General features: G+C 46.5%; 1 protein-coding gene across 10 annotated transcripts in view; it reads left to right on the top strand.

The window, feature by feature from the left end:
- Window positions 1-24,811, top strand: part of GRAMD1B (GRAM domain containing 1B) — a 187,479-nt gene that overhangs the window by 83,599 nt on the left and 79,069 nt on the right. The window contains exon 1 of one of the 10 annotated variants that reach the window (XM_044929589.2): window positions 2,578-3,078. The exons of 7 other annotated variants lie outside the window; for them this stretch is intronic. In XM_044929589.2, the coding sequence (XP_044785524.2) occupies window positions 3,056-3,078 (23 nt within the window). In that variant the 5' untranslated portion in view covers window positions 2,578-3,055. Of the gene's footprint in view, window positions 1-2,577; window positions 3,079-21,168; window positions 21,308-24,183; window positions 24,311-24,811 lie in introns of those variants that run through there. 2 more of the 10 variants (XM_044929587.2, XM_044929590.2) reach the window with 2 other exon arrangements.

Genomic DNA, 24,811 nt, shown 5'->3' with positions numbered 1-24,811 from the left:
CAAGGCATCCCTTGATTTTCTGGGTTTCTGCACTCACTACATTTGTGCCTCTAAATATTCCTGTTTTGATAGCTCATCAAGCTTTTTGAAAAGAATTTTTCTTTCTTTGTTAGTGTTTTATTTTATGCAGCATTTTTTAGTTGTTAGCAGGAAGGACCATCAGGATATCTAGTCTACCATATTGCCAGAAATAGAAGTCCTCTGAGTTTAATTTTTTTTGGAAGTTCTTGCCCTTCTTGAAATATGGGTATCAAGGAGTGGCCAGCCAGATTGCAGTCAGGCAGAAACAGGAGAGTCTAACGCACCTGCCTGATCATACACAGATGAATGTAGAATTACGTCGGTGCTGATAATTTACCGGTCAGGGAACTTTTCAAACCGTACAAATCAGACTGTCCTCTATGAGAAGATAAAAGAGGGAACATATACTGAATGAGGCATCTCAGGGTGCTCCTCACATCACATACACACAGTGACATGCAAGCCAGCTAACTCATCAGTTAAAGGAAGAGGAAGCTAGCTTGATTCAGTCTTCCTTTTACCTGTGGCCTGGATTCTTTTTGTTCTGGGAGCACATTAGCCCTTATCATCAGCTTGTCTGATGATTGAGAAGATTTTTCTTTCATCAGCGTACATTATGATGGAGAGAGTGGATATTGGAGTTGGCCATGCCTGCATTCAAATACCAAGGTTGCAGCTTGTTGGTTGGCATTAGACAAATCGAGACACTACACTCTAGTTTACCAGGTCTTGTCTTGCACCTCTCCATTAGCTGTATTACCTGGAAAATAATGAGAGTTAACTACTTCATAATGTGTGTGAGGTTTCAGTGAGATAATGCTTGCCCTCAGTAAAGTCTTACTTAATAATTGTGAAGCAAAGGGGAGTTTGAAAAATAATAGGTAAAGGGTAAAAGCTAAAGAATTTGACCATTACAATAGTGTTTCTAATGTAATGCTTGGAAAGCTTTGATTCAGGTTTTATGTATCACCTGCAATCAGAGCAGTTGATGGGCAGAATGAAAGCATCTTCCTGGAGTCCTCTAAGTGACATTAGCCTAGGGGCTGGGTCACAGGTCCTGGAAAGTCCTTTGAGAGAATTATCTCAGTTGTAAAGGAGAACTGTATGCACTTCTGGAATCTTCTGCATCCCTATAATACCTAGGCTGACAGTATGGCCGAGGGACAAGCTCAAGGAGCTTTAGAAACATAACCGCAGATGTCTTCAGAAGTCTTGTAAGTGTTTCAGTGTCGTGTCCCATATGGGGACTATGGATGGAGAATAATTCCATCACCCAAGGATATCTTTACCAGTGTTTCTGCAGAACCATCTGGACGCTGGAGAGAGACAACAGTGCTTGAGTTAGGTTTGAATGAGGTCACTTCAATTAAACACTGGCTTATCAGACCCCTACTAGGCAAGCATTCCTACTCAACTGGAGAGATAAAGCTGAACCCATATACTTCCCCTGCCTTCGTGGAGCTGATCATCTAAAAGGAGGAAGGCAGATCATGAACAAGTAATTATCTGCACTCTGGTTTTTCTTAAGTGTCACCTTAGAGGGTCAAGTGTAGATGGTGTGTGCCTATAGCACAAATGGATATCCTGATTGCTTTGGGGCAGGTTACAGGGTAAAGCCTTATTATGGTTCAGTTGACGGTTGCTATGTCATAATTAATCTCCTCTTTGTTCATTCTCACCCATCCGCATTACTGACCCAGATAGTCAGTAATCTAGGGGAGGACAAAAAGGAATGGCATGGTCAGAGGAGTTGCTGGGGCTGGAACTCCTGGACCTCAGCTTGGAGGATTGTAAGAAGAGCCATGTCTCATTTTCCTGGGAGTCCAGTGTTCGAGTTGATGTTGAAAAATCTCAGTCCCTCCTTACTTGATGCTGGGTCTTGTCTGGATCTTCATGGGGCCCTGTATGATGATAAAATGTTTAAATCCTGCACCAGGCCTTTGTGGCCACCTTAAAAGGTTTCCTGGCCCCAGATGACTGGGGGCGCTGCTGGGCCACCACAAGGAGCTGCCTCATCCTGAGCCCAGAGAGGCGAGGCGAAGTCCCCAGCAGGGAAGAGAACTGAGAGTTCTGAGTGCTGTGAACTGCTGGGGACCTCGCAGCCCTGTGCCTGCCCCGTCTTGCTGGGGAAGGGCGAGGACTCTATTTAAGGTGGTCCCAGGCAGCTCACCTGCCTTAGGACACCAAGGCACCTGGCCTCTTAAGTTGGCTCAGCTGCAGATTCGGGGCTTACTGAGAGCCTGGGGGCCATGCCCCCCTCCCACTCCCAGTGTGGGGCATTTTAACCCTTTGACGGATGCCCAGGGAAGGACTTGTCCTCAGACCTTTCTGCCCTGTCCTCTTCCTTCTCCGGCAGCCACATCGCTCCCCCATCCTCTCCCTGACTTTCTGTCCCATCCTGCCATCCTGGGACAAAACGTGTGCTGTGTCTTTAAATGGGCGGAAGTGGCTGGCAGGGCTTTGCTTGGGTACTGCATTGATTAGGAGATTATATGGAGCTGCGGGAGCTGCCGCCTGGGGGAAGAGAGGTGCAGGTTCTACTTGTTTTTGCTCTCCTCCCGGGGCTCTGCTTGGGGGTCCTTTCCCTAGGCTGCTCCGAGCCGGTGTGAGGAGAGGGTGGGAGGGTAGCCGGCCAGCCTGCCTGTTGACAGCAACTCCAGGGCTTGTTTTGCAGCCTTGCCAGCCGTGCCCATCCTCATCAGAAACTGGCAGTGGCAGCGGCCACTCGGGCAGGCGGGCAGGCAGCTCCAGCCCCGGGCTGGGTTTGCAGAAGCTGTCCTTTGCCTCTTCGCCCAGCTATCAGCTGGGAACAGGGAGGGAGAGAAAACAGTGGAATACTTCTTCTGGCTGGCGCTGCCTCTCTCTCTCTGTGTCTGTCTCTCTCTCTTGCCTTTCTCTTTCTGGGTTCAAGTCACATTTCATGGGATTCTGTTCTTTTTGGGACTTCGTCATCTTTTCAAATATGTTCTGGGACCTTCGGAGCTGTGCCCGGGATGCTAAGGACACGGTCAGTGGATTATCGTGACTTGTACTAATGAAAGGATTCAAGCTGTCCTGGTGAGTAGAGCAGGGAACAGGCAGCTCCCCCTGTCGCTGTCTTTCTTCACCCCAGTGTTTCCTGCCCCCCCATCCCCTGCTCCCCCCCAGCACCTCCATGTCCTCAGGAGAGGTCTCCTTCAGATAGGCCCCCTCTTCCGAGCCGGGTATCGAGGGGTGAAGGTGGGGTCCACACACTCTGCAAAGTTGGGTTGCCCTCTCTGGCTCACCCCCCAGCTTCTGCACCGCTGCAGTATTTTCTGCCAGCCTCTTCCTGGGGGAGGCGTTTGGTGGAAGTTGAGGGGCTGTGGAGAGAATCAAACTACAGCTGAAAAAGAGGCTCCAACTTTGAGGGGGCCGAGGGCTGGCGAACGCTGAGGGAACTGGATAAAGAAAGAAACCTTTCACAGGATCCCGTATGTCCGCATTAAGCTGGTGGTGCAGACTTTCTTTACCCGAGAGCATCCCAGGGGGCCCTTATCCCCCTGCTCCTTGGGCACTCTCACCCCTGGTGAGCAGTCTCTGACCTCTTAGAGGCTTCTCTCTGAGAAGAGAGTTGGGGGGCGGGGGGTGCTGCAGGTTCTACCCTCTAACATGCCTGGTGTCCCTTGCCCACCATGGACACACCTTGGGGCTTTGCAAGCCCTTCTTCCTCTTGCTTGGGGTGTGGGTATCTGTACTGTAGCCGCCAAAGTCCTCAGAATATTTTTGCTTTCCATTTTAAAAATAAAACCCTACCTCTCCCTCTTCTCCTTTGAATTAGATGGGTGGGTGACTTGGCTTTTTCTCTGGTTGAGCAACTGGAGATTTTGCTCGGAAAACTTCGCCATTCCCTGCAAGGTGGCGTGTGCAGCTCCGAGGAAGAAGACTCCCTGGCTGGAGATGGAGCTTCTTCTTGAAGGCTGTGGAGGTGGGAGGAGGAGGAAGCTTGGGAGTGCTCCCTGTGGCTGGAGGTCCTGGGTGGGATGGTGTTGGGTCACTTCCCTAGAATGGAGGGTGAGTTGGCTATTGAGTTGTTTAATGCAGAGAGTCCTGGTCTGGCTCTTGGCCACATCTGGCTTTGCAGAACCACCCCCTCCCCCAACACCACCACCACCCCAGCTTAAACCCCAGAAGAGTCACTGTAGGCTAGCCCTCCTCCTTTAGGCAAGAGGGTCCTTCAGTGAAAAGATACTTTGTGGAAAGAAAGTGGAGGAACTTAGTTTCTGGTGGCTTAACCCTTCATAACTGTGAGGTCTGGGGCAGTTGGTACACAGCAGTGACCACCCAGCCTGTAGCTTCTGCTCCTCAGCATTTGGTTTCACTTGCTCGTGTATTGGCTCCTGTGCGCAAGGAAAGCCCCCTCTGAGTTTGAGAAAGGGAGGTGGGGGTACCGTGGTGCCTTTCCTGCCCTGGCTTTCTTGGGGCCAGGTTCCCTGTTCCTCCTGGGTTGGCAGGGTTAGCAGGCCCAGTCAGCATCCAGAGCTGGCCCCTTATTCCCCAGCAGAGCCGAGCTGGGCCCATGACTTGCATGAGGCCTCCAAGGTGAGCATGGGTGCCGCCCGGAGAGCAGGGACGCTGGCTCGTCACAGAGATCACTCAGCTTCCCCTGCGCCCCTGCTGGGGTCGGGGCCAAGGGGTGCTTGGCTGTCATTCAAGATGAGACATCACTTGAACGCAGAGTGTTTCTCTGCCCAGCCCGGGCTGGTCCCTTGGGGACATGCAGAGATGTTTGCCTTTAAAAATCTGCCTCCAGTATCTCTTGATGCATTTCAACCAGAGTGCAGTGTTAGGCTAGGAACTATAATTGGGGTAACCTTGTCCTTTTCAGCCAAGTATAATGTATAATGTTAGCAGGATAGGGAAATGGTGTGTGTGTGTGTGTGTGTGTGTGTGTGTGTGTGTGTCTGCCCCAGGGACTCTCAGACCCCGTGATTCACCATCTCATTAGGTACAGATTTATCGGTCCGTTTTGGCCCTGGGGCCAGACCCTGTAGTTGTGCTATGGCTGTTTGGGCTGGAGATGCGGCTCCGTTTGGTACAATCTTGTGTCGGGGTACTCTCTCTCTCCCAGTGGCAGGACTTGGTGGAAACAAGGGGATAGATACCTTTGCTGCCTTGTTTTGGGTAATACTCTGTGTCTATGGAAGAGGATGGAATGAATTAACTCTCTAATGTTTGAACCATTTCTAGATACATTTCTGAAATGCCTGCTATGTGTTAGTGATTAAACTAACATGTATTGAGCGCTTACTGTGTGTCAAGCACCATATGAAGCACTTTACATGTATTAACTCATGTAGAATTATAATTAAGGCCCCCACTTCACAGAGCAAGGAAATACAAACAGAGAGGTTAAGTAACCTGCTTCGAGATGTACAGATACGAGTCTGGCTTTGGATTTGCAGAAATTCTCCCCAGTGATTCACTTGTTCTTTCTTCTGTATTTTATGTATATACAAGTGAATATATGGGCTCCCTAGGGGACTCAGTGAGTAAAGAATCCGCCTGCATTGCAGCAGGCGCAGAAGACACCAGTTCAGTCCTTGGGTCAGGAAGATCCCCTGGAGGAGGGCTTGGCAACCCACTCCAGTATTCTTGCCTGGAGAATCCCATGGACAGAGGAGCCTGGCAGGCTACAGATCACAGGGTCTCAAAGAGTTGGGTATGACTGAGAGCTACTGAGCATGCACATATTGGCTGGTTTTTTTTTTCTATTTTGCTGTCTCTTTGCCTTACTTTTGTGTTGATGTTGTTGTTAGTTTATTAGTCTTTTAAAAGTGTATGGAAATGCATTATCCCATCCAGTCCTCACTATAATGCCATGAAGTGGCTGGCATCTCCATTTTCAAGCTAGGGAAACTAAGCTACAGAGCGATAAAGGGTTTTGACTAAATTCTTGCAACTAGTTAGTGAAAAGCCAGAATGCAAACTTTTTTTACTTGACCATGATTTCAGTTTTGCACCTGTCACAGCGACAGCACAGTGTATCTGGTTAGACCCACTTCTCTAGAGAGCAAGGTCCAAGGTCTGTAAATTCATAATTCATCCATCCCTTCATTCTACAAATGCTGGCCAAGTAATTATTGTTTTCACAGTGCTGTGCCTAGATACTGTTGGGGATGAAAAAATGAAAGGACATTTCATGTGACCTAGCCTCACCAGTAGAATGAGACCTGATGCCCCTCAACACAAACACATGCACACACACACAACCTGCAGAGCAAGTCAGGAAGTACTAAAGCAGTGAACACCGAGTGCTCTGGAAACTCAGAGGGGGTTGGAACTGACTTCAGCTGGGGTGGCAGAGACACTTCTTGAAGTAATTAGCACTTAGTGGGGGTGTGAAGGCCAGACAGTGTTAGGTCAGTGGATGTTGTCCTTTGTACAGCGTTAACACTGCACCTATTGGAGTTACGAGGTTATCACAGGGGGTGCCTTTGGACAAAGCTGATCAAGATACACGTCTGTGAATGACAAGTGGCTGGGTCGTGAGCTAGAAATCCTCCTTGCAGTCCAACCTCCTTCTCTCTGGGCCAGGGGCTTTAGGCTCTCTTGAGAGATGATTCTGTGATTCCATCTCCTGCTAACTTGGTGAGCAAGGTGAAGGTGGCACAGAGGAGATTGGGAGAGGAGTGTGTGTTAGTCACTCAGTTGTGTCTGACTCTTTGCAACCCCATGGACTGTAGCCCACCGGGATCCTCTGTCCATGGGATTCTCCAGGCAAGAATACTGGAGTGAGTTGCCGTTCCCTTCTCCAGGGGATATTCCCAAACCACCCAGGGTCTCCTGTATTGCAGGCAGGTTCTTTATACCATCTGAGCCACGAGGGAAGCCCCCCGGGAGAGGAGGTACATACATAAATAGATAGGGCTGTGCCCGAGCAGAACTGCAGCACACGTAATTTGGAAACTAAGGAAGTGATTTAAAGACCACTTCACCAGTCCTCCTTAGCTTCTACGTGGTGGTTAATTTTTTCTTTTGCATTATGTGTGATGTAAAGCTGTTCTTAATTCCTGCAGAGCTTTAGGAATTCAGTCACTAAAAAAGTCTCCAGTTTGGTGGGGCTGCTCCCTGTACAGATTGTTTTGGCCTCCACAGGGCTTGGCAGCCTGAAGTGACATCTGTCTTGATTCTCTGTCCTCACATTCCTAGTCCTCACATCTGTTAGGGGCTGTGACAGACCTTCAGAAAAGTCCGTGTGCTGGAAGAATTGCATTCAGTGAAAAAAAAACAGAGTTGAGACAGAGCCTAGGTCTTGATGTGTAGCTGGGGGACGCATTTCTGTGGCCAGGTCTTGGTCCCCAGTGGAGAGGAACTTCGAGTTCGTCTCTCTGTTTGAGTGGGTGAGCAAGCAGTCATGTGGCTTCACACTGTTTATTTAGGAATGTGAATGCCGCGTGAGAGAACCCAGTCACTTATGTTCTTACCGGGTAACTGGGGAGGGAATCTGTTTTGCACACCTCCATCTTTCGTGGTGATGCATGGCCAGCCGTATTTTATTTGATACAAGGTCACTGGTCCAGCATGTGCCTTCTCTTCAAATCTGTTAACACATGGAGCCTTGTTCCTTCTTCAGCTCTGGTTTAGACCCAGGAAGGAAGAAATGGTTGGATTGAAACAAGAAGGATTTAAATTAGATGTAAGGTAAAGTTTGGAATTTCTGGAGTGTCATGATCAGGATGTGTATTTATCTTTTAAGGTCCTTTCTGTGAGGTCTGCTGTAGAGGAGGAGGACCCTGGGCATGGCGTCTGCATACCCCCTCTAGAACCGAGCTTCCCAGCTCTTCTCAAGTTTACCAGGAGGTGAGCTGCAGTCAAGATTGAGGTTGCTTCGTGAGTGGAGATTCTGGAAAGCCAACTCAGAAGTCTGAATCTTGTCACCACCTTTAAAAAATTTTTTTAATTAATTAATTTTTTGGTTGTGATAGATCTTTGTTGCTACAGGGCTTTCTCTAGTTGCAGTTAGTCGGGGCTGCTCTTCTTGCAGTTGCTTCTCATTGCATTGGTTTCTCTTGTTGCAAAGCACAGGCTCTGGGCACACGGGCTTCAGTAATTACAGCATGCCGGCTCACATAGTTGTGGCTTCTGGGCTCTAGAGCGCGGGCTCAGTTGCTCATGGGCATGTTGGCTCTTCCCAGACCAGGGATCAAACCTGTGTCCCCTGTGTTGGCAGGCAGATTCTTATCCATTGTACCACCAGGGAAGTCCTTGTCATCACCTTTTGACCTACTGTGTGACCTGCTTGTTAGGTGACTTCCGTTTGCCCCCAGTATAGCCGTCATGAAAGTGGGATTAAGTAACAGTGCTGGGCAGATTAGAGGGTCTCTCAGCTTTCTTTGACCAATGGTTTAAAAAAAGCCACAGTCCCCATAGAGCGGGTCACTTGTGATGTGGGCCATTGGTGCACTTCTTTAGCCAGCAGGAGACCCTGAAAATAAACCTTCACTTGAAAATATTAAATATTCATTTACAAACATCCCCCAGCAGGTACACCTCTTGCTAACAGCGTGAGAGTTACTTATTACTTGGTAGGATGGGAGAAGTGGCATTTTCCCATGGTCTTGGTAACTCCGGGGCACTGAGGACTCGTCATATAGACATTAAATCCCTTGAGTGATCAGGAGAGCTTAGGGCAAGGACCAAATCTTCTGACTCTGCAGATTTCCTAAAAGGATAGGCCTTTTCCTACCTCTTACCCAGGTTTTTTTTTTTTTTTTTTTTCTACTTTGGGAAACTGCATCTGGCTTGAAATCAGCAGTACTAAACATTATTTTCCTTGTGTTTGTTTTGTTTTTTTTTGTTGTTGTCATCATCATTATTACTTAGGAAGAAAGATTCACTATATTAAAATGTAAGCCTCTGGATGGCAGAGATTATGTCAAACAAATCAGATGATGAGCACTTGATGATGAGCAGTTGTGTGGATGCCAGTGTTTGCTGCTGGCTAGAAACTCTTCTTCTTGGCTATTCCAAGACTTGTTGTCATTGCCTTTTACTGCTGGAAGAGATGATTTAGGGTTTCTCATGACAGAACTTGAGGAAGAGAATACTTCTGATCTCTTGCTCAGTTGTCCAGAAGTCTGGACAGTGGTCTCCTAAATGAGCCATCAAGAAGAAAGCATAGGATAAACAAGGTATTGGCTAGATGTTTTTGTGTTTACTTATCCTTAGTGCTGTTCTTTGGTGGGTATTTGCAGACAGCTGTTGAATTAAACTGGATTATCTAGGTTTATGCCGCGATGACAACCACCATCCCACTCCCCACCCGCAAACTCAGCACCTCAGCTCTCATTGTAAGTTAGTTTTTGACCATCCGTGTCCTCCCGAGATTCTGGGAAACTCTGTAGGGATCCATCCTCCATGTGGTTAGCTCTGTGATCCAGGCTGTAGAATCTCCTGGCATCTCCTCTACAAGCACTGCAGGGGAAGGGAGCATGCCACTTGAATGCTTCCCCTTGGAAGCTAATACACTGTCATTGCCCTTTCAGTGCATTGGCCAGAAGTAGTCACGTGGCCCTGCCTGGCTGCAGGAAAGCTGGGAGATGTAGGCCTCTGATGGTAGGAAGAGAGGTATTATTGACACTAGTGATGCCCACCCCAGCTGTTTTTATGAGAGTGTGGGTGTGGGCGCATGCTCAAAACCTTACAATGTATTCTTACCGCCTGTAGAACAAGGGCCTTAATTTGCGATACCATGGAGGACCCTGTGTGACCTTGTGTGGATGCCAAGAGCCGCATTCAGCTTGCTGCCTGTTTTTATACAGATGGCAAGCTAAGAATGTTTTTGGTGTTCATAAAATTGTTTTTAAATGGTTGGAAAAAACCAAGAGAAGAGTCATATTTCATGACATGTAAAAATTATGAAATTCAGATTTCAGTGTTCATGACTTAAGCTTTGTTTATGCATTGTCTGTGGCTGCTTTCATGCCTTAGCATCAGAGATAAGGCGTTGTAACAAAGATCTGTGACCCCCAAAACTGAAATAATTATCATCTGGCCCTTGACTCAAAGTTTGCCCCTAGTTTAGGCAAATAGAGATGCCACTCAAGTACAATGAAGTGATGTTTTTACTGGCTCCATCCTAGCTAGCCGTCTTGTTCCAAGCACCTTAATAGTAATAGTGATGATGGTAAAGATGTCAATAATAATAGCTAGTACTTATATAATAATTCTTCCCAAGTGGCACCAGTGGTAAAGAACCTACTGTCAATGCAGGAGATGTAAGAGTTGCAGGTTCGATCCCTGGGTCAGGAAGATCCCCTGGAGGAGGGCACTGCAACTCACTCCAGTATTCTTGCCTGGAGAATCCAATGGACAGAGGAGCCTAAGTGTTTTCTGTATATTAACTCATGGCCATTATGTGGGCTTTGTACTATTATTATGTAGGTTTTACAAATTAGTAAGTGAGGCACAGAGAGGTAAAATGATTGTTCCAAGATCACACAGCCCAAAAGTGTTCAAGATGACAATCTGACTCCAGAGCCCAATTACAAAGCACTTGGAAGACAGGTCTTTGCCCATAAAAAGAAAGAAGACTAATACCCATGAAAAGGTAGAGAAATATTACAAGATAATTTATGAAGACATTTAATGATATGAATTATAAGCACTAACGATGTGCAGGAACAGATGGGGAAGAGTAGTAATGGGCAAAATCAATGGAGAAGGGCTGGATGGAGCAGGTGGGATGTGAGTTGATCTTTGAAGGATGGAGGCCACTGAGATCTCAAGAGGGTATAGCAGATCTCTCAGGCAAGGAAGAAGCAAGAAGTGGGTCACAGAACCAGAATGAGAGCCTGATGGATGAAGAGATCAGAACAGAGCTGAATGTTCGGAGGCAAGTCGGGGCTCACCTGCCCACAGCCTCCAAAGAGAGGCTGAGGTTGCGGGCTTGCTGTCTTACTTTGTGAGAAGCCCTCAAGCTCAGGGTGACCCACGTGTGGAAATGCCATTTCCCAACTTGGAAGGTGAGCCGTTCTGGCTGAGAACTAGAATAAGTTTGGTAGCGTGTGTGAAGATTAGCATTAGAAATTACAATAACAGTACTTCTCTGAGGTTTTCATTAAACAATTCTCACAATAAGCTTCACGCAGCCCTACAGGAAAAGTGATACTCATCCCATTTTACAGGTAAGGAAACTGAATCTCAGAGAGGTTTAAATCACAGGCCTAAGACCACGTGGTAAGTGGCAGAACTGGAATAAAACGAAAGATGCTAGCTCTAAAGCCTGTGCCCTTAACCTCCATACTCTGCTTCTTGACGATGGTATGAAAAGTGTTTATTTGGTAGAAATGCTTTATACTTTGCATTTCAGCAGAGGTTTGCAGAGCAGGTGGGACAGCCTTTCTTGGTGGTGGTGCTCCCTTCGTCCTTCAGTCATGCAGTAGAATAGTTTTTTCCAGTGCGCTCACCCCCGCAGGCTGAGCTGTAATCCTATCATCTGTTCTGGTGGCTGTCACTTCAGGGCTGGGTCAGGGTTTCCTTAAAAAATTTTTTTCTCTTAATTTATAAAGTGTATCATGCATGTGAAAAAAAGTGTATTAAAGTATCTGTATAACTTAAAGAAGAATACTTAAACATTGTCACCAGCCAGTTACCCATTAGAACATTGGGCTTCCCTGGTGGCTCAGACAGTAAAGAATCCACCTGCACTGCAGGAAACGTGGGTTCCATCCCTGGGTCGGGAAGAGCCACTGGAGAAGGGAATGCTACCCACTCCAGTATTCTTACCTGGAGAATTCCCTGGACAGAGCAGCCTGGCAGGCTACAGTCTGTGAGTTGCAAAGACAAAGAAAAACCTTGTCACCATCCAGTTAACCATGAGGACATTACGTAAACCTTTGAAAGCCATTCAGTTTTTGTTCCTTTTGTAAGATTTATGGAGATATTCATAGGCGGGGAGGGCAAGCAAAATGCAAATCTTGGGAATGGAGCACCCACTGCTTTCCTGAACCTGGGTTTGGGACTTTCCTTCCTAGAGCAGCCAGGCGCTGCTTCTCACCTGGCACCTCTTTGTTCTAACACTGGCATAAGTGGCTGCTCCATCGGGCTTCCCTGGTGGCTCAGTTGGTAAAGAATCTGCTTGCAGTGCAGGAGATGCAGAAGACTCGGGTTCAATCCCTGGGTCAGGAAGATTCACAGAAGGAGGGCATGGCAACCCACTCAAATATTCTTGCCTGGAGAATCCCATGGACAGAGGATCCTGGTGAGTTACAGTCTATGGGCTGCAAAGAGTTGGACAGCTAAGCATTTGGGTATAAATGTGGACCCCAATGACAGATACAGATGGTTCTGCTGTTTTCTAGTTGTATGATTCTAGGCACCTTCTTACTGTCCCCAAGCCTTGGTTTTCTCATTTACAAAATGGGACTTATCACAGCTGCCTTGGAGGTCTGTTGTAAAGACTGGGAGGATTACACGAGATCATTCCTGTTAATGCATTCAGAAGGAAACCTGGCACATTGTAACCACCTTATAAATGTTGAGCTGCTGTTAAAATCTCCTTTGTTCTATGTTTGGCATCATTCAAAGAGTGCATGGTCATGGTCCTTGCTTTCCACACCTAAAGTCCAAGATTGTTTTCATGCCTTAGATGGACAGAGAGAACTCTGATCCTTATCTTCCCTGGGTACCCAGGAGCTACTGCTCAGGCCACTATCGGTCAGTTTCACCCCTCCTTTCAACTTAACAACTCCCTAAATCATATGTTTTAGTCTCATTGCTGGAGCTCTTCTGTGTCCTGTGCCAGGTGGATATGGTTACTTGGATACTTAACTGGGGGCTGGAACTTGTTCTGCCACTCACTGGGTGTGTGGCCTGCAGCGAGGCACCAGCGCCATCGTGCCTAAGATGGTAGGCAAGATGACAGCAGCAGATTTTATCTCTTTTGAATCCCCATGGACTACAGGCCAGGATCTTTAGAGTACAGGACCTTTTAATATTCTTCCCATGGGAGTTGTCTGGTGGTCCAGTGGTTAAGACTTTGTCTTCTGATGCAAGGAGCACGGCTTCAATTCCTGTTCAGGGAGGTAGGATCCCACACGCTTTGGGGCCAAAAAAAAAAAAAAACAAACATAGAAAACCAGAAGAATATGAAAACAAATTCAATAAAGACTTAAAAAATAGTCCACACCAAAAAAAAAAAAAATTCTTGCCAGGTTCCCACTGGATTCCTCCTAACGTCTCTTGAATTCGTTTATTCATTTGTTGACTCAATGACCGTTTCACTGGGCTAGGTGGTAGGAGCACCAAAAGCAGTAAGAACGGGTCCCGGCCCTGGAGAGTGTGTGTGTGTGTGTGTGTATTATTTGCTCAGTCGTGTCTGACTCTCTGTGACCCCATGGACTGTAGCCCGCCAGTCTCCTCTGTCCATGGAATTCTCCAGGCAAGACCACTGGAGCAGGTAGCCGTTCCCTTCTCCAGGGGATCTCCCTGACCCAGGGATCGAACCCAGGTCTCCCACACTGCAGGTAGATTCTTTACCATCTGAGCGACCAGGGGAGTGGGGCTCAAAGTAGAGGGGGAGCTGGCACTGGACTCCCTGCCCTGTAGGGTCTCGCCAACGCTGCATATTATAGGAAAATTCCACAGAGGGACTCAGACGCCTCTCCTGCTGTAGTGCAAATAGATTTATCTTCCAGTTAAGATCTTTTTTTGGACCCTTTCTCCTGAGACTGCGAGCCTCATTGTTTCATAATAGCCTCTCTGCGGCGATCTCAACTTTTTATCCTAACTGAATGGCCATGGTTTATATCCTGTGGCATTATGACCTGATAGGCAAAACCTCTTTGTTTTTCCACAGCTTAACTTGACAAGCCTGGGGATAAAAATTCTGGGAACTCTGACCATTGGGCTTTAGAAGTTGATTTGCTTTGCTCAGTGCACTTCATTTTCCTTAGTCATCTTTTTGGTCTAAAATGGGCCATTTTTATATATTTATTTTGCATCTGTTGACTCTGGCATGTTCAAATGATATTTTTTTAACCCTCTGATTTTATGAACCTAGGTTTCTACTTCAGGTTCTTGCCTTCTTTGATACAAACAAATGAAAAAATAGATTTGTGCCCTTGTGAGGCCCGTTAGTAATAGGAGCTAACTACTGCCATTCAGCTTTTGAGTAGTCTTTGTATAAACCATTACATTTATAACTGCAATGATTATACTCCCTTTTACAAAAGTCTGTACGTGGAGCAGTAAATACTCAGCTCTGTTAAATGCTTGGAATATTGTATGTGTAGCTATAGAATTGGTTTTGCTTGCTTGCTGCAATCTTAATGTCTTTCTCTGGCTAAATTCTCCTAAGTATATTTGTAGGCATAAGTTAGGACCACTTTTAAATTGGTCAGTAGTGCTAAATATGGGCTTCCCAGGTGGCTCAGTGGTAAAGACTCTGCCTGCCAATGCAGAAAACTCAATAGACACAAGTTCAATCCCTGGGTCAGGAAAATCCCCTTGAGTAGGAAATGGCTACCCTCTCCAATACTCTTGCCTGGAAAATTCCATGGACAAAGGAGCCTGGCAGGCTACAGTCCACAGGGTTGCAAAGAGTCAAACACAACTGAGCACGTACACACCACCCACCAGTGCTAAATATAATTAATAATTTTCATTACCAGTCACAAAAGACCCTTAGCCACCATTGCTGGGAGAAGGACTGTCAACTCTGGATCTGCATCCCACTTTCTGTTCCCTCAGTTCTGGAAATGGGCTCCGCTCCACAAACTCACAACACGAAAAGCAAATTTATAACAATCTCCCTTCCAGCCTTCCCCTCACATCCTCTCTTAGTCATTCGCATTGGAAACTTGTGAGCTATTTTTTTACTTGTTCTTCCTCACTCCCCACACGGTTACTTCCGTCTTTGTAGTGTCTCTCTGATCATCCCCCAGTCTTTCCCGTGACTACTGCCACTGACTTAATTCAGAACCTTTGAATATCTTGCTTGGCCTGTTGCAGTAGCCATCTGGTTGATCATCTTCTTCTTCTTTTTTTTTTACAGTTTTATTGAGACGTAATTCACATACCATACAGTTTATTCATTTAAAATGTATCGTTCAGTTTTTAGTATATTCACAGATACATACAACCATCACAACAGCCAATTTTAGAACATTTTCATCACATCAAAAAGAGACCCCATACCTTTTAGCTGGCATACCCCAGCCCTCCCAGCCCAGTCCTGGGCAACTGCTGATCTACTTTCTGTCTCTATAGATTGCCCTGTTCTGGATTTTATATAATATAGGTATATGTATATATACATACAGGGCTTCCCCAGTGGCTCAGCTGTAAAGAACCCGCCTGTGATGCAGAAGATGCGGGTTTGATTCCTGGCTTGGGAAGATCCCCTGGAGAAGGAAACGGCAACCCACTCCAGTATTCTTGCCTGGAAAATCCCATGGACAGAGGAGCCTGATGGACTACAGTCCAGGGGTCACAGAAAAGTTGGACACAACTTCATGACTAAACAACAACATATATGCATACATACATGTATACACATATATGTATATACGTACTTTCCATTTGTGAAATATATGTATATATACTCACATGCATACACTTTGGTGACTGACTTCTTCCACTTGGTATTATATTTTTAAGGTTTATCCAAGTTGTAGCATGTATCAGTACTTCATTCCTTTCTTATAGCTGAATCATCTAATCTCTTTTGTAACTCTGGGATCCATTTTTCATTCAGCTATCATGCAGGTCAGATTCCCAACTCTTCTGCAAAACCTGAATTTGGCTCCGTGTTGCCTACAGAATGCAGTGGACACCCTGGTATGTCGCTCAGGGCCTTCTCAATCTGGCTCCATCCTGACTGCCCAGCCTTGTCATCCACTCCATCCTTCCAAGATATCTGCTGTCCCCACGAGCCTAACATACCTACTGTCTACAGAGATCTCAAATACCTTTTCCTAGAACTACAGTCTTAATTGTACTGCTCCTTTGTTCATGCTCCTTTCCTCCCTGCCTATGGAAATCCTACTTATCCTTCAAAATTCAGGTTTACTATCACCTCCTTGAAAAAAGCCTTTCCCAGATTTATCTTATCCTCAAATAGGAGTTAATTAGTCCTTTTCCATTCTCTGAGTACTTTGCTAGGATTCTTATAATCACATTGTGTTGGGTTAGACGTCTTTATAATATTGTCTTCTCTGAAAGTAGAGAGTTATTCTAATTTTGGGGTTTTTTTTCCACTGTACTTTTTAAATTTAATTTTTATTTTACATTGGAGTATAGCTTATTTACAGTATTGTGTTAGTTTCAGGTGTATAGCAAATCGTGTTTATATACATATATCCGTTCTTTTTCATATTCTTTTCCCATATAGGTTACTACAGGATACTGAGGAGAGTTCCTTGTGCTATGCAGGAGGTCCCTGTTGATTGTCATTGTACTTTCTACAGGGCTTTACACATGGTGCTCCAAAAAATACTTGCTGGATAATTGATTGTATTCCTGTATTTACAGTTTGCTTTTCAAAGTTCTTTTATAGATGTCTTCTCTTTTGAAAATCAAAATTAAAGAAATTTTTTAAGAAAAAAATCATGAGTCCTTTTAACTTGTTAGATTATTTTTTGCAACAAATATTGTGGATATTGTAGAAAAATTAAAAATATAAAATGAAAAATATCATAGTACCACCCCTCAGAGATAATCACTGTTAACATTTTACTTTATATGCTTTGAGCTATTGTTCATAGAAAGATAAATAGATGAAATTTATAGCTCATTCTATACACTGTTCTTAAGTTCTTTAATTTCTGATCTCTCTGTAATCATGAACATTGATTTACCTAATTCCTTTTAAGGGTATTATTACAAATTTGTAAGTATTTGTCCATTCTCCTCTTACTTGACATTTAGCTTGTTTCTAATTCTTCAGGATTAAACATAATGTCATGTTAACATTCTTCAGATAAAAATTTAGAAGCCAGATTTCTAGGTCAACAGCCTGTATCACACATGTGCCAAGTTGCCCTTGGAAAGGTTGTTCCAATATACAACCCACGCCCCCAAGTTATGAGAGCTTTTGTTCCCCTTGTCCTTGCCTGCCTGGCATTACCGTTCTTTTTAGTCTTTGCCAATCTGATACTCCACGACTGGTATCTCAGGGTTGCATGAACTTGCATTTCTTTGATCACTGGTGATACGCTTTTAATGTCCTTATTACCCACGTATATTTCTTCTATGAATTGCCTTTTTTTGTTCTTTGCCCACCTTCCTGTTGAGGTGTTTGTCTTTCTCCTTGCTCACAACTCTTTATCATAATAAGGCTATTAACCCTTTATCATACGTGTTTTCAGTACTTTCCCCGGAATTTCTGCCTTTTCACATCAGGCTGATTTTCAGCATATTGAAGTTTGTTTGTTCAAATGTGATCAAGTCCTTCTTTCTTCCCCTGCTTGGTATTATTCATAGAAAGTCCCTCCCAACCTTTAGAATATACATATGCATGTGTGCTTTCTTTAGGTTCTTCTGTGGTTTGTTTTTAAATTTAATACATTGGTCCATTTCATGTAACATTGTATCTGTTTCTGTAAAACTGATACTGTACTTCTGACTACATTTTTCAGTCATGGGACGAGAAGGGACTATCATAAGTCACATTCATTTTCCTAGCATCGGAGCACCAGCCCTGGCAGATGGGACCTCTTTGCCAGAGTATGACAGTCTCCTCCTTCCCATCCGTCACTCACATTTTCCATCATGCTTTCTGAAATCACCTGTTATTATGTGCCAGTTTCATGTTAATAATACCTATCTCAGTACGCTGGTTTGAGGATTAAATAAATTTGCAAATTGAGATGTATGACAAGCTACAGCACACTGCTTGGCACATGAGCACTTCACATCGGATTTGCTGAGTGAATGAATGAATGGTGGTTTGAGCAGTGATGACAGGTTGCTGAGGATACCGTGAGATAGAAGCAGCTCCTCCAATGCAGCGGGACCTTGGCCAAGCAACAGTGTAGGGAGAGCATTTGCCATGACAGTGTGCCCTGGGGAATGTGGAAGGAGGAGGACTCCTGATAGGGGTTTAAGAAGGTGACAGTCCGTGGATTAGGGCAGAGTCCATAGGCTCTCATACATCACACTTAAGGTATATAAGCAAGTGGGAGGTGTGCTGGAGAATTCCACAGAGTGTTAGAGAATTCCAAGGAATGCTGGAGAGTTTGAGGTTTGAGGGGGGGAGTTTATCAAGAAAATCTAATTGGGGAAGATGCACTGGGAGCAGAGCTTTGAAGGAAGCTGGAAACATACAGATTGGATTTGTGGGATGAGGTCATTTGATGCAGAGAGATTGATGTAAGTAAGCAAGCAATATATTTTTTTGAAATAGTGATTTTTTTTCCTTCTTTCCTTTCTACCTTTGCTTTGGATCTCACCGTTCCCCTATTCTCAGCTTTTCTTACCCTTCCTGCTTTTAGTGTCATTTAGAAATCTCATGTTAAAAGTTGTTAGTACAGTTGAGAAAGTTATTTTTGAAGCACTTGAGTTCTTGGGTAGAAAGACACCAGGGAGCAGGAAATAAATATGTCTCAGAGCAGCCTTTTGAGAAGATTCCAGCCATAACAGCCTCTCTCCGACTTCAGTCAAAGTGGAGGGGCAATTTGTGTTTTCTAAGATTTACCTAGCACATGGTGGGCACACCGCAATTTAAATAAATCAGTGAAAGAGTGAAAATCTGCATGGGTTCCCTAAAATGCACAATTGTTCAGGAAGCTGACGAAGAACAGACTTGGAGGACCCAGCCAGCTGTGGCCTGGGGAACTGGGTGAGGGGCGGGTGTCTTGGTGATGAGGGGTTCCGAGGAGGACACCCTGAAGGGTGGCTGTTCAGCCAGGCCCACCACATTTGCTGGAGGAGGATGAGATGCTGCCCTGTGACCTCCCAGTCTCAGGCATTAGACGAAATGCAGAACAAGGAAAAGAAACCTCTGAAATGCAGAGAGGTACTTGGCAAACTCTGGGCATAGATGCTGAGGAAACCAGCATATGGGAGTCATTGCAGTTGACTAAAAACTGTTCTTGAATATCAAGTAAGTGGGTACAGTACTCTCAGTCCCAAGAGAAGAGCAAGAAATGGGTTTCTGCCTCCTTATCAGCATTCATCATTTCCTCTATTAATGCCATCCTTTATTTCCAGGGTCAGCCAGCTTCAGCCTGCTGCCTGTTCTGTATTTTAAATAAAGTTTTATTGGGACGCAGCCATGTTCTTTCACATCCATGTTGTCTATGGCTGCTTTAACCTGCAGCAGCAGAGTTCAGTAGTATTGTCAGACTGTCTGGTCTTACTCTCTGGCTCTTTACAGAAAGAGTTCACCGACCCTGGCATTATATGATGAATAGATGACTAATTTTGAATCGTTTTCCAGTGCGAGTCATGATTTGCATCAACCCACACAGTTTCCTAAATGAGGCCCCCTTTCCTCATGGTACACATTTGCAAGATGACTTACTGGAACCAGTGGTGTGGTCTGGGGTTCAGGCCGCTTGAGGATACACTGAGTGGCTAGTACTCTGAAAATAGACATTATTAATTTCTAACATGTATTTACTGCTTGATACGGTGGCGCAGTTGTAAAGAATCCACCTGCCAGTGCAGGTAGATGCAAGAGACATGGATTCGATCCCTGGGACGGGAAGATCCCTTGGAGTAGGAAATGGCAGCCCACTCCAGTATTCTTGCCTGGAAAACTCCATGGATAAGAGGAGCTTGGCAGGCTCCATGGGGTCGCAAAGAGTTGGACATGACAGCACCTCAACTACCACCACCCCCATTTTCCAGTATTGCAGAGGATTGCAGCTCAGCGACTCCAGGAAGCCTGTGCTCCAGGTTACATTAAACGGCAGGATTTGAACTCATTCTGGAGGAGGAAGGCTTCCCCTGTGGCCTAGCGGGTAAAGAATCCACCTGCAATGCAGGAGACAAAGGAGACGTGGGTTCAGTCCCTGGGTCAGGAAGATCCCGTGGAGAAGGAAATGGCAACCCGCCCCACTATTCTTGCCTGGAGAATCCCATGCACAGAGGAGCCTGGTGGGCTACAGTCCACGGAGTGGCAAAGAGTTGGACATAACTGAGTGACTAAGTGCATGGCAAGTGTAGGAGGAAACCCCAACCACTCCGCTGCATATCCTGCCAGCTTCCACTCCCCACCCCGCTTCTCTCTGATTTCTGGATCAATCATCTGTCAGCCTTTCCTCTCTTGGATGAAATATTCTTGGAGCACCCATTCCTCATCCATTTTCTTTTTGGACCGCCCCCCCGCACCCGCCTGCCAGGAGTTGTCCATGACCTGGCTCCCCAAGTCCCCTTTCCTCGGGGCCAGCTCTCCCTGGAGGATGAGTTTGAGAAACAAATGAGGTCTTGCGTTTCCTCTGCATCGGCACTTCCTGCTCCATCACTGAACCTCGCCTGGAGCCCCAGCTGTCACGCAGGTGGTCTGCCTCCTCCCAAAGACAGCAGGTGCCCAGAGAACCAGCTGGAACGGGGCGCATGGCCCAGGGCCTCAGGGCACCAAAGTGGAAAAAAAGGCAGCCGCCAGGCAGGCTGAGCTGGCATTTCTGACCTTTGTGGAGAGAGGGCGTCCTTAAAGGGACAGCGGGCTCTTTTCTTCCCTGGTGGCCAGCTGCCAGCTCAGATGCCAGGGATCTGAAGAAGCCATTGTTCTGGCGACAGGAGATGGGGGCCCAGGCCGCCCAGTCCTTTCTCCCTTTCCCGTCCCCCACCGCGTGTGCCCCTCTGATGTGCGGCTTGTCGAGGACCGAGGGACGGCGAGCTCCCTTCAGTGCCCTCACCTGCTCCACCATCTGAATGAGGCCTGTCACCTGCTCCCCTTCCCCGGGGCCGATGTGGGCGCCGCTGAGGGGCCCAGGGCTCCGTGTCCTCGTTCCAGCTGAACCGAGTGAGGTGGCAGGGCTAGTTCTGCCCACGGGCCTTTTGTGAGCCACCTGCACTGGCCTCGTCTTAAGCGCCTGTTAAAACTGCAGGTTCTTGGTTCCGATTCCAGAACTTCCGGGACCCAGGAATCTGAATATCCACGCGCACGCTGTGGTTTGAGAACCGCTAACTTCATTAGCGAGCTCCACACCTGCCTGGCCCTCAGGACCATGTGGGAATACAGTGAATCAGAGTATCTGCGTGAGGCCCACGGGCTGAAGCAAGGCTGCTTCTCTTTAATGGTTAAGGGTGGATATCCTGGAGGTGACCCACTGGCCTTGACTCTGGGGCCCACCAGCTATTATCTCTGTGATCTTGGGTAAGTTTCTCAACCTCCATGTGCTTTGGTTTTCTCACCTGTGAAAATAGGGACGGTTTCGAACCTATGGTACAGGGTGGCTAAAAGGATGGAAGGAATGATATTTGCAAAAATGGTGATGGTGGTTCAGTCACTAACTCATGTCCAACTCATTGCAACCCCACGGATTGTAGCTCTCCAGACTCCTCTGCTCATGGAATTTCCCAGGCGAGAATACTGGAGTGGGTTGCCATTCCCTTCTCCAGAGGATCTTCCCGACCCAGTGATTGAACCCGTTTCTTCTGCATTGTCCCCTGCATCGCAGTCGGATTCTTTACCACTGAGCCGCCAGAGCACAGCAAAGCTAGCACATCCGTATAGTAGACTTTTCTGCGAAATCTTTCCTTTTGGTAAACTGGTTATCCAAGTTTCATACAGGAGATTGTATAGTCTTTTAGTGGTGGCGTGCCCTGGCTAAAGCTGGCCTAGGGGAGGGGAGCCGTATATGCTTTTGTAAATGACCGGCAATTCTCAGGTGCATCTGTGTGACTCGCTCTGAGAAGGTGGCCCTGCCAACTGCTCTCACTGTCCCTTGGCCAGTAGAGCGAGGAGAAAAATCCTGGCCTCATTTCTACCTCTGGGCGAAGTGATGCTGCTGAGCACTGGAACACTGGCACAGGAAGGCCAGAAGCCACATGTGTAAGGCTGACTGACCTCTTCAGAGGGAATTGAAGGAGAAAACAAGCTGCAGGCCAGAAATAGCTAGACATAAATACAAGGTATGCTAATTACTACCCACACCCAGCACCAGGCCCTGAGTTAAATGGAACCCTCTGCAGAGCCTTCCTGACCTCAAGGAGGGAGACAGACACACGCACACAAGCATCCGTGGGAGATCGGGGGTGTGTGTAATTGGGGTGTGTGGGTGGCCCCACCCTCAGGAGCAGAGGGCTACGGAGCCAGAATGGACCGTTCAGCATGCATCCAAGATTTTATTATAACTTTCTGGTTTTGCTCAACCCTTACTTTTCTGAAAACTATTCTGTTGGACTACATTTTTCCATGTTTAGTATCCAGCTCAAGGCTTCTTTTTCTTCCTGTGCTCTTTAATTTCTCTTTGCATTCATTACCCAGGAGTCACATTTATCCAACTGCTTATGGGCCTGGCATACGGTTGAAGGAGGGTGGGAGAGAGACACCCAACCTGGCAGGATTGAGCAGTTGCTTTCTACCTTGCGCCACCCCCAGCCCGCACCCGCACCATCCCAGGGAGTTCTGGGAAATAACCAAGGCTGGACAAAAGGCCATTGGTCTAGTAGAGAATTCTAATGCTGTACACCCAGGCGGTGGTATTTTATAGATCCTAATACAAAGGTTTTTGGTGAGTCAAATGCTAGATTATTTAGAAGAAAACAAGCCAGTCTCCGGGGCACGTCTCATGGATGTTTTCCATCTTGATCACAAATGTCAGCATACAGGGAACCCAGCAGTGGGCAGAGCTTTCCTATTGCCCACTCACTCCCACTTGAGCATATTTCTCAAGGTTTCCAGGAAGCTTCACAGGCGCATTTCTGTTCTTGGTGGGGATTCTGGTACCTCCGGTGACTCTCAGACCCGCAGTGATGGGCAGGAGGTGGGGCTCGGGGGATTGTGGGAGACATATTATCAACCTCTCTTGAGAGAAGGATTTGGCCACCTGCCCCATTAGTTAACAAGATTGACTCATTATTTTGGAGGCTTATGGAAATGATCCTTTGGTTTCTTTTTCTTCTCTTCCGGGGAAGCTGCAGAGGAAATCAGTGCTTTGGGTGAAAAATCGGGCTGAGTGAGATCAAAAGACCTTCTGCTTTGGAGATTCTTGGAGTCTGTGGATATGTCTCTGGTCCCTATAAGAGAGAGGACACCTTCCCTCTCAATCTGGAGAAGTATCTATAGAATAAGAGCAGATGGAGATTCCCTACTGGTCTCCAGGATGAAATCAGAAGGCCCCGTGCTCATCCCTACCCTGTAGGCTCACTGGGTGTCATCTGCGATGGGGCATTGCTCAGCCACAGATGATGTCTCAGAGTTGGGAGTTTTCATAAGATCCCTGGACCAACCTGGAGATCAGGATATGAAATGAACCTCTTGCCTGGAAGCACACCCTCTACTCTACGAAAGCTCCCTATTCCTTCAAACCCAGTTATGCAATCTGATAACTTCTCTCTAGAAATACGAAACATAGGACTCTTCTCTCCTTTGGCTTTTTCTCTCTCTTCCTTTTGTCAAATATTTGCTGTCCTGCTTGCTTTAAGGCATGTCTCCTTTAGTCTAAACATTCCTGGTTACTCTACACTTTGTCTAGGGCTGGCTGTCCAGACCCACACTGTCTTATTTATCTTATCTGAACAATGGACCTTGTAAAGAGGGGTCGTATTTCTAGGTATTATTTGCAGGGGTTATTACCTCCCTTCACTTGCTTTTGTGGATGAAGCCCGGGTGTATTGTAGTTACTCTTACGTGCATACTGTACATGCTAAGTCGCTTCAGTCCAGTCTGACTCTTTGTGACGCCATGGACTGTAGCCGCCAGGCTCCTCTGTCCATGGGGTGCTCCAGGCAAGAATACTGGAGTGGGTTGCTGTACCCTCCTCTAGGGGATCTTCCTGACCCAGGGACCGAACCCTTGTCTCCAGAGTTCCTCTCACAGCCACTATGTATTGGGTTGGCCAAAATGTTCGTTCAGGTTTGCCTGTAACATCCGAAAGAACATTTTGGCCAACCCAGTCGTTTTGGTCCATGCTGAGCATTGTGATCTCCGCCCATGCTACTTGTATATTCTTCGGCCTTTTGTAGAAAAAGGCTCTTACCATATGTCGGGGCTTATTCTGCAGTACGCCTGACATCAAGGACTCTCCAGCACCTGGGGTGCATGGCTGAATGAATAACAGCGCGTGGATCGTGAGAAAGGAAGCTGGTGCTGGTTGGATTTGATTTTGGTTGGATCACGTGGTAACGCTGGGAGGTCACAGCATATGCCCGTGTGGTGAGTCAGCATCCCCAGCTTGCCCCGTGGCTACTCACTTTCTTAGTTCGCTCCCTACCTGTTCTTTTCCAGCTCTCATCAGGTTTTGACTGGAGGGTCAAGGCCAGGTCCGAACTCTTTAATGAGGCTTGGCTCCCAGCTGCCGGGCACAGCGGCCCTCACGGTGTTTCAGCTCTTCTTCTCTGGAGAGACAGGAGATGCAGGGGAAGGGAGCCAAGAGGCAGGTGGTTTGAGGCAATGATGTGTTCAGAAGAGACAGAGTATAGAGAGAACAGGCTCCATGGCCGGTCACGGGCCCTGGCTGCTCTGGTCAGCCTTGCTGCCTTGTTCTGCTTCAGTCTGTGGCCACAGGGCTCTTTTTTTTTTCCTCTTGGAAATTATTAGCACTTGGAGATGTGTAAGGGTAAAGAATGGTCATGGGCCTCTAGAACAGGAAATAATTTAAGGGGTCATTTAGACCAACCCCTTCTCTTAAAAAAAAAAATTATTCATTTATTTATT

This window comes from Bubalus bubalis, chromosome 16 (genome assembly GCF_019923935.1).
Source record: "Bubalus bubalis isolate 160015118507 breed Murrah chromosome 16, NDDB_SH_1, whole genome shotgun sequence".
Classification (NCBI taxonomy): Eukaryota; Metazoa; Chordata; class Mammalia; order Artiodactyla; family Bovidae; genus Bubalus; species Bubalus bubalis.
Note: the sequence above shows the minus strand (reverse complement) of the source record. Positions and strands in the feature narration are given on the sequence as shown.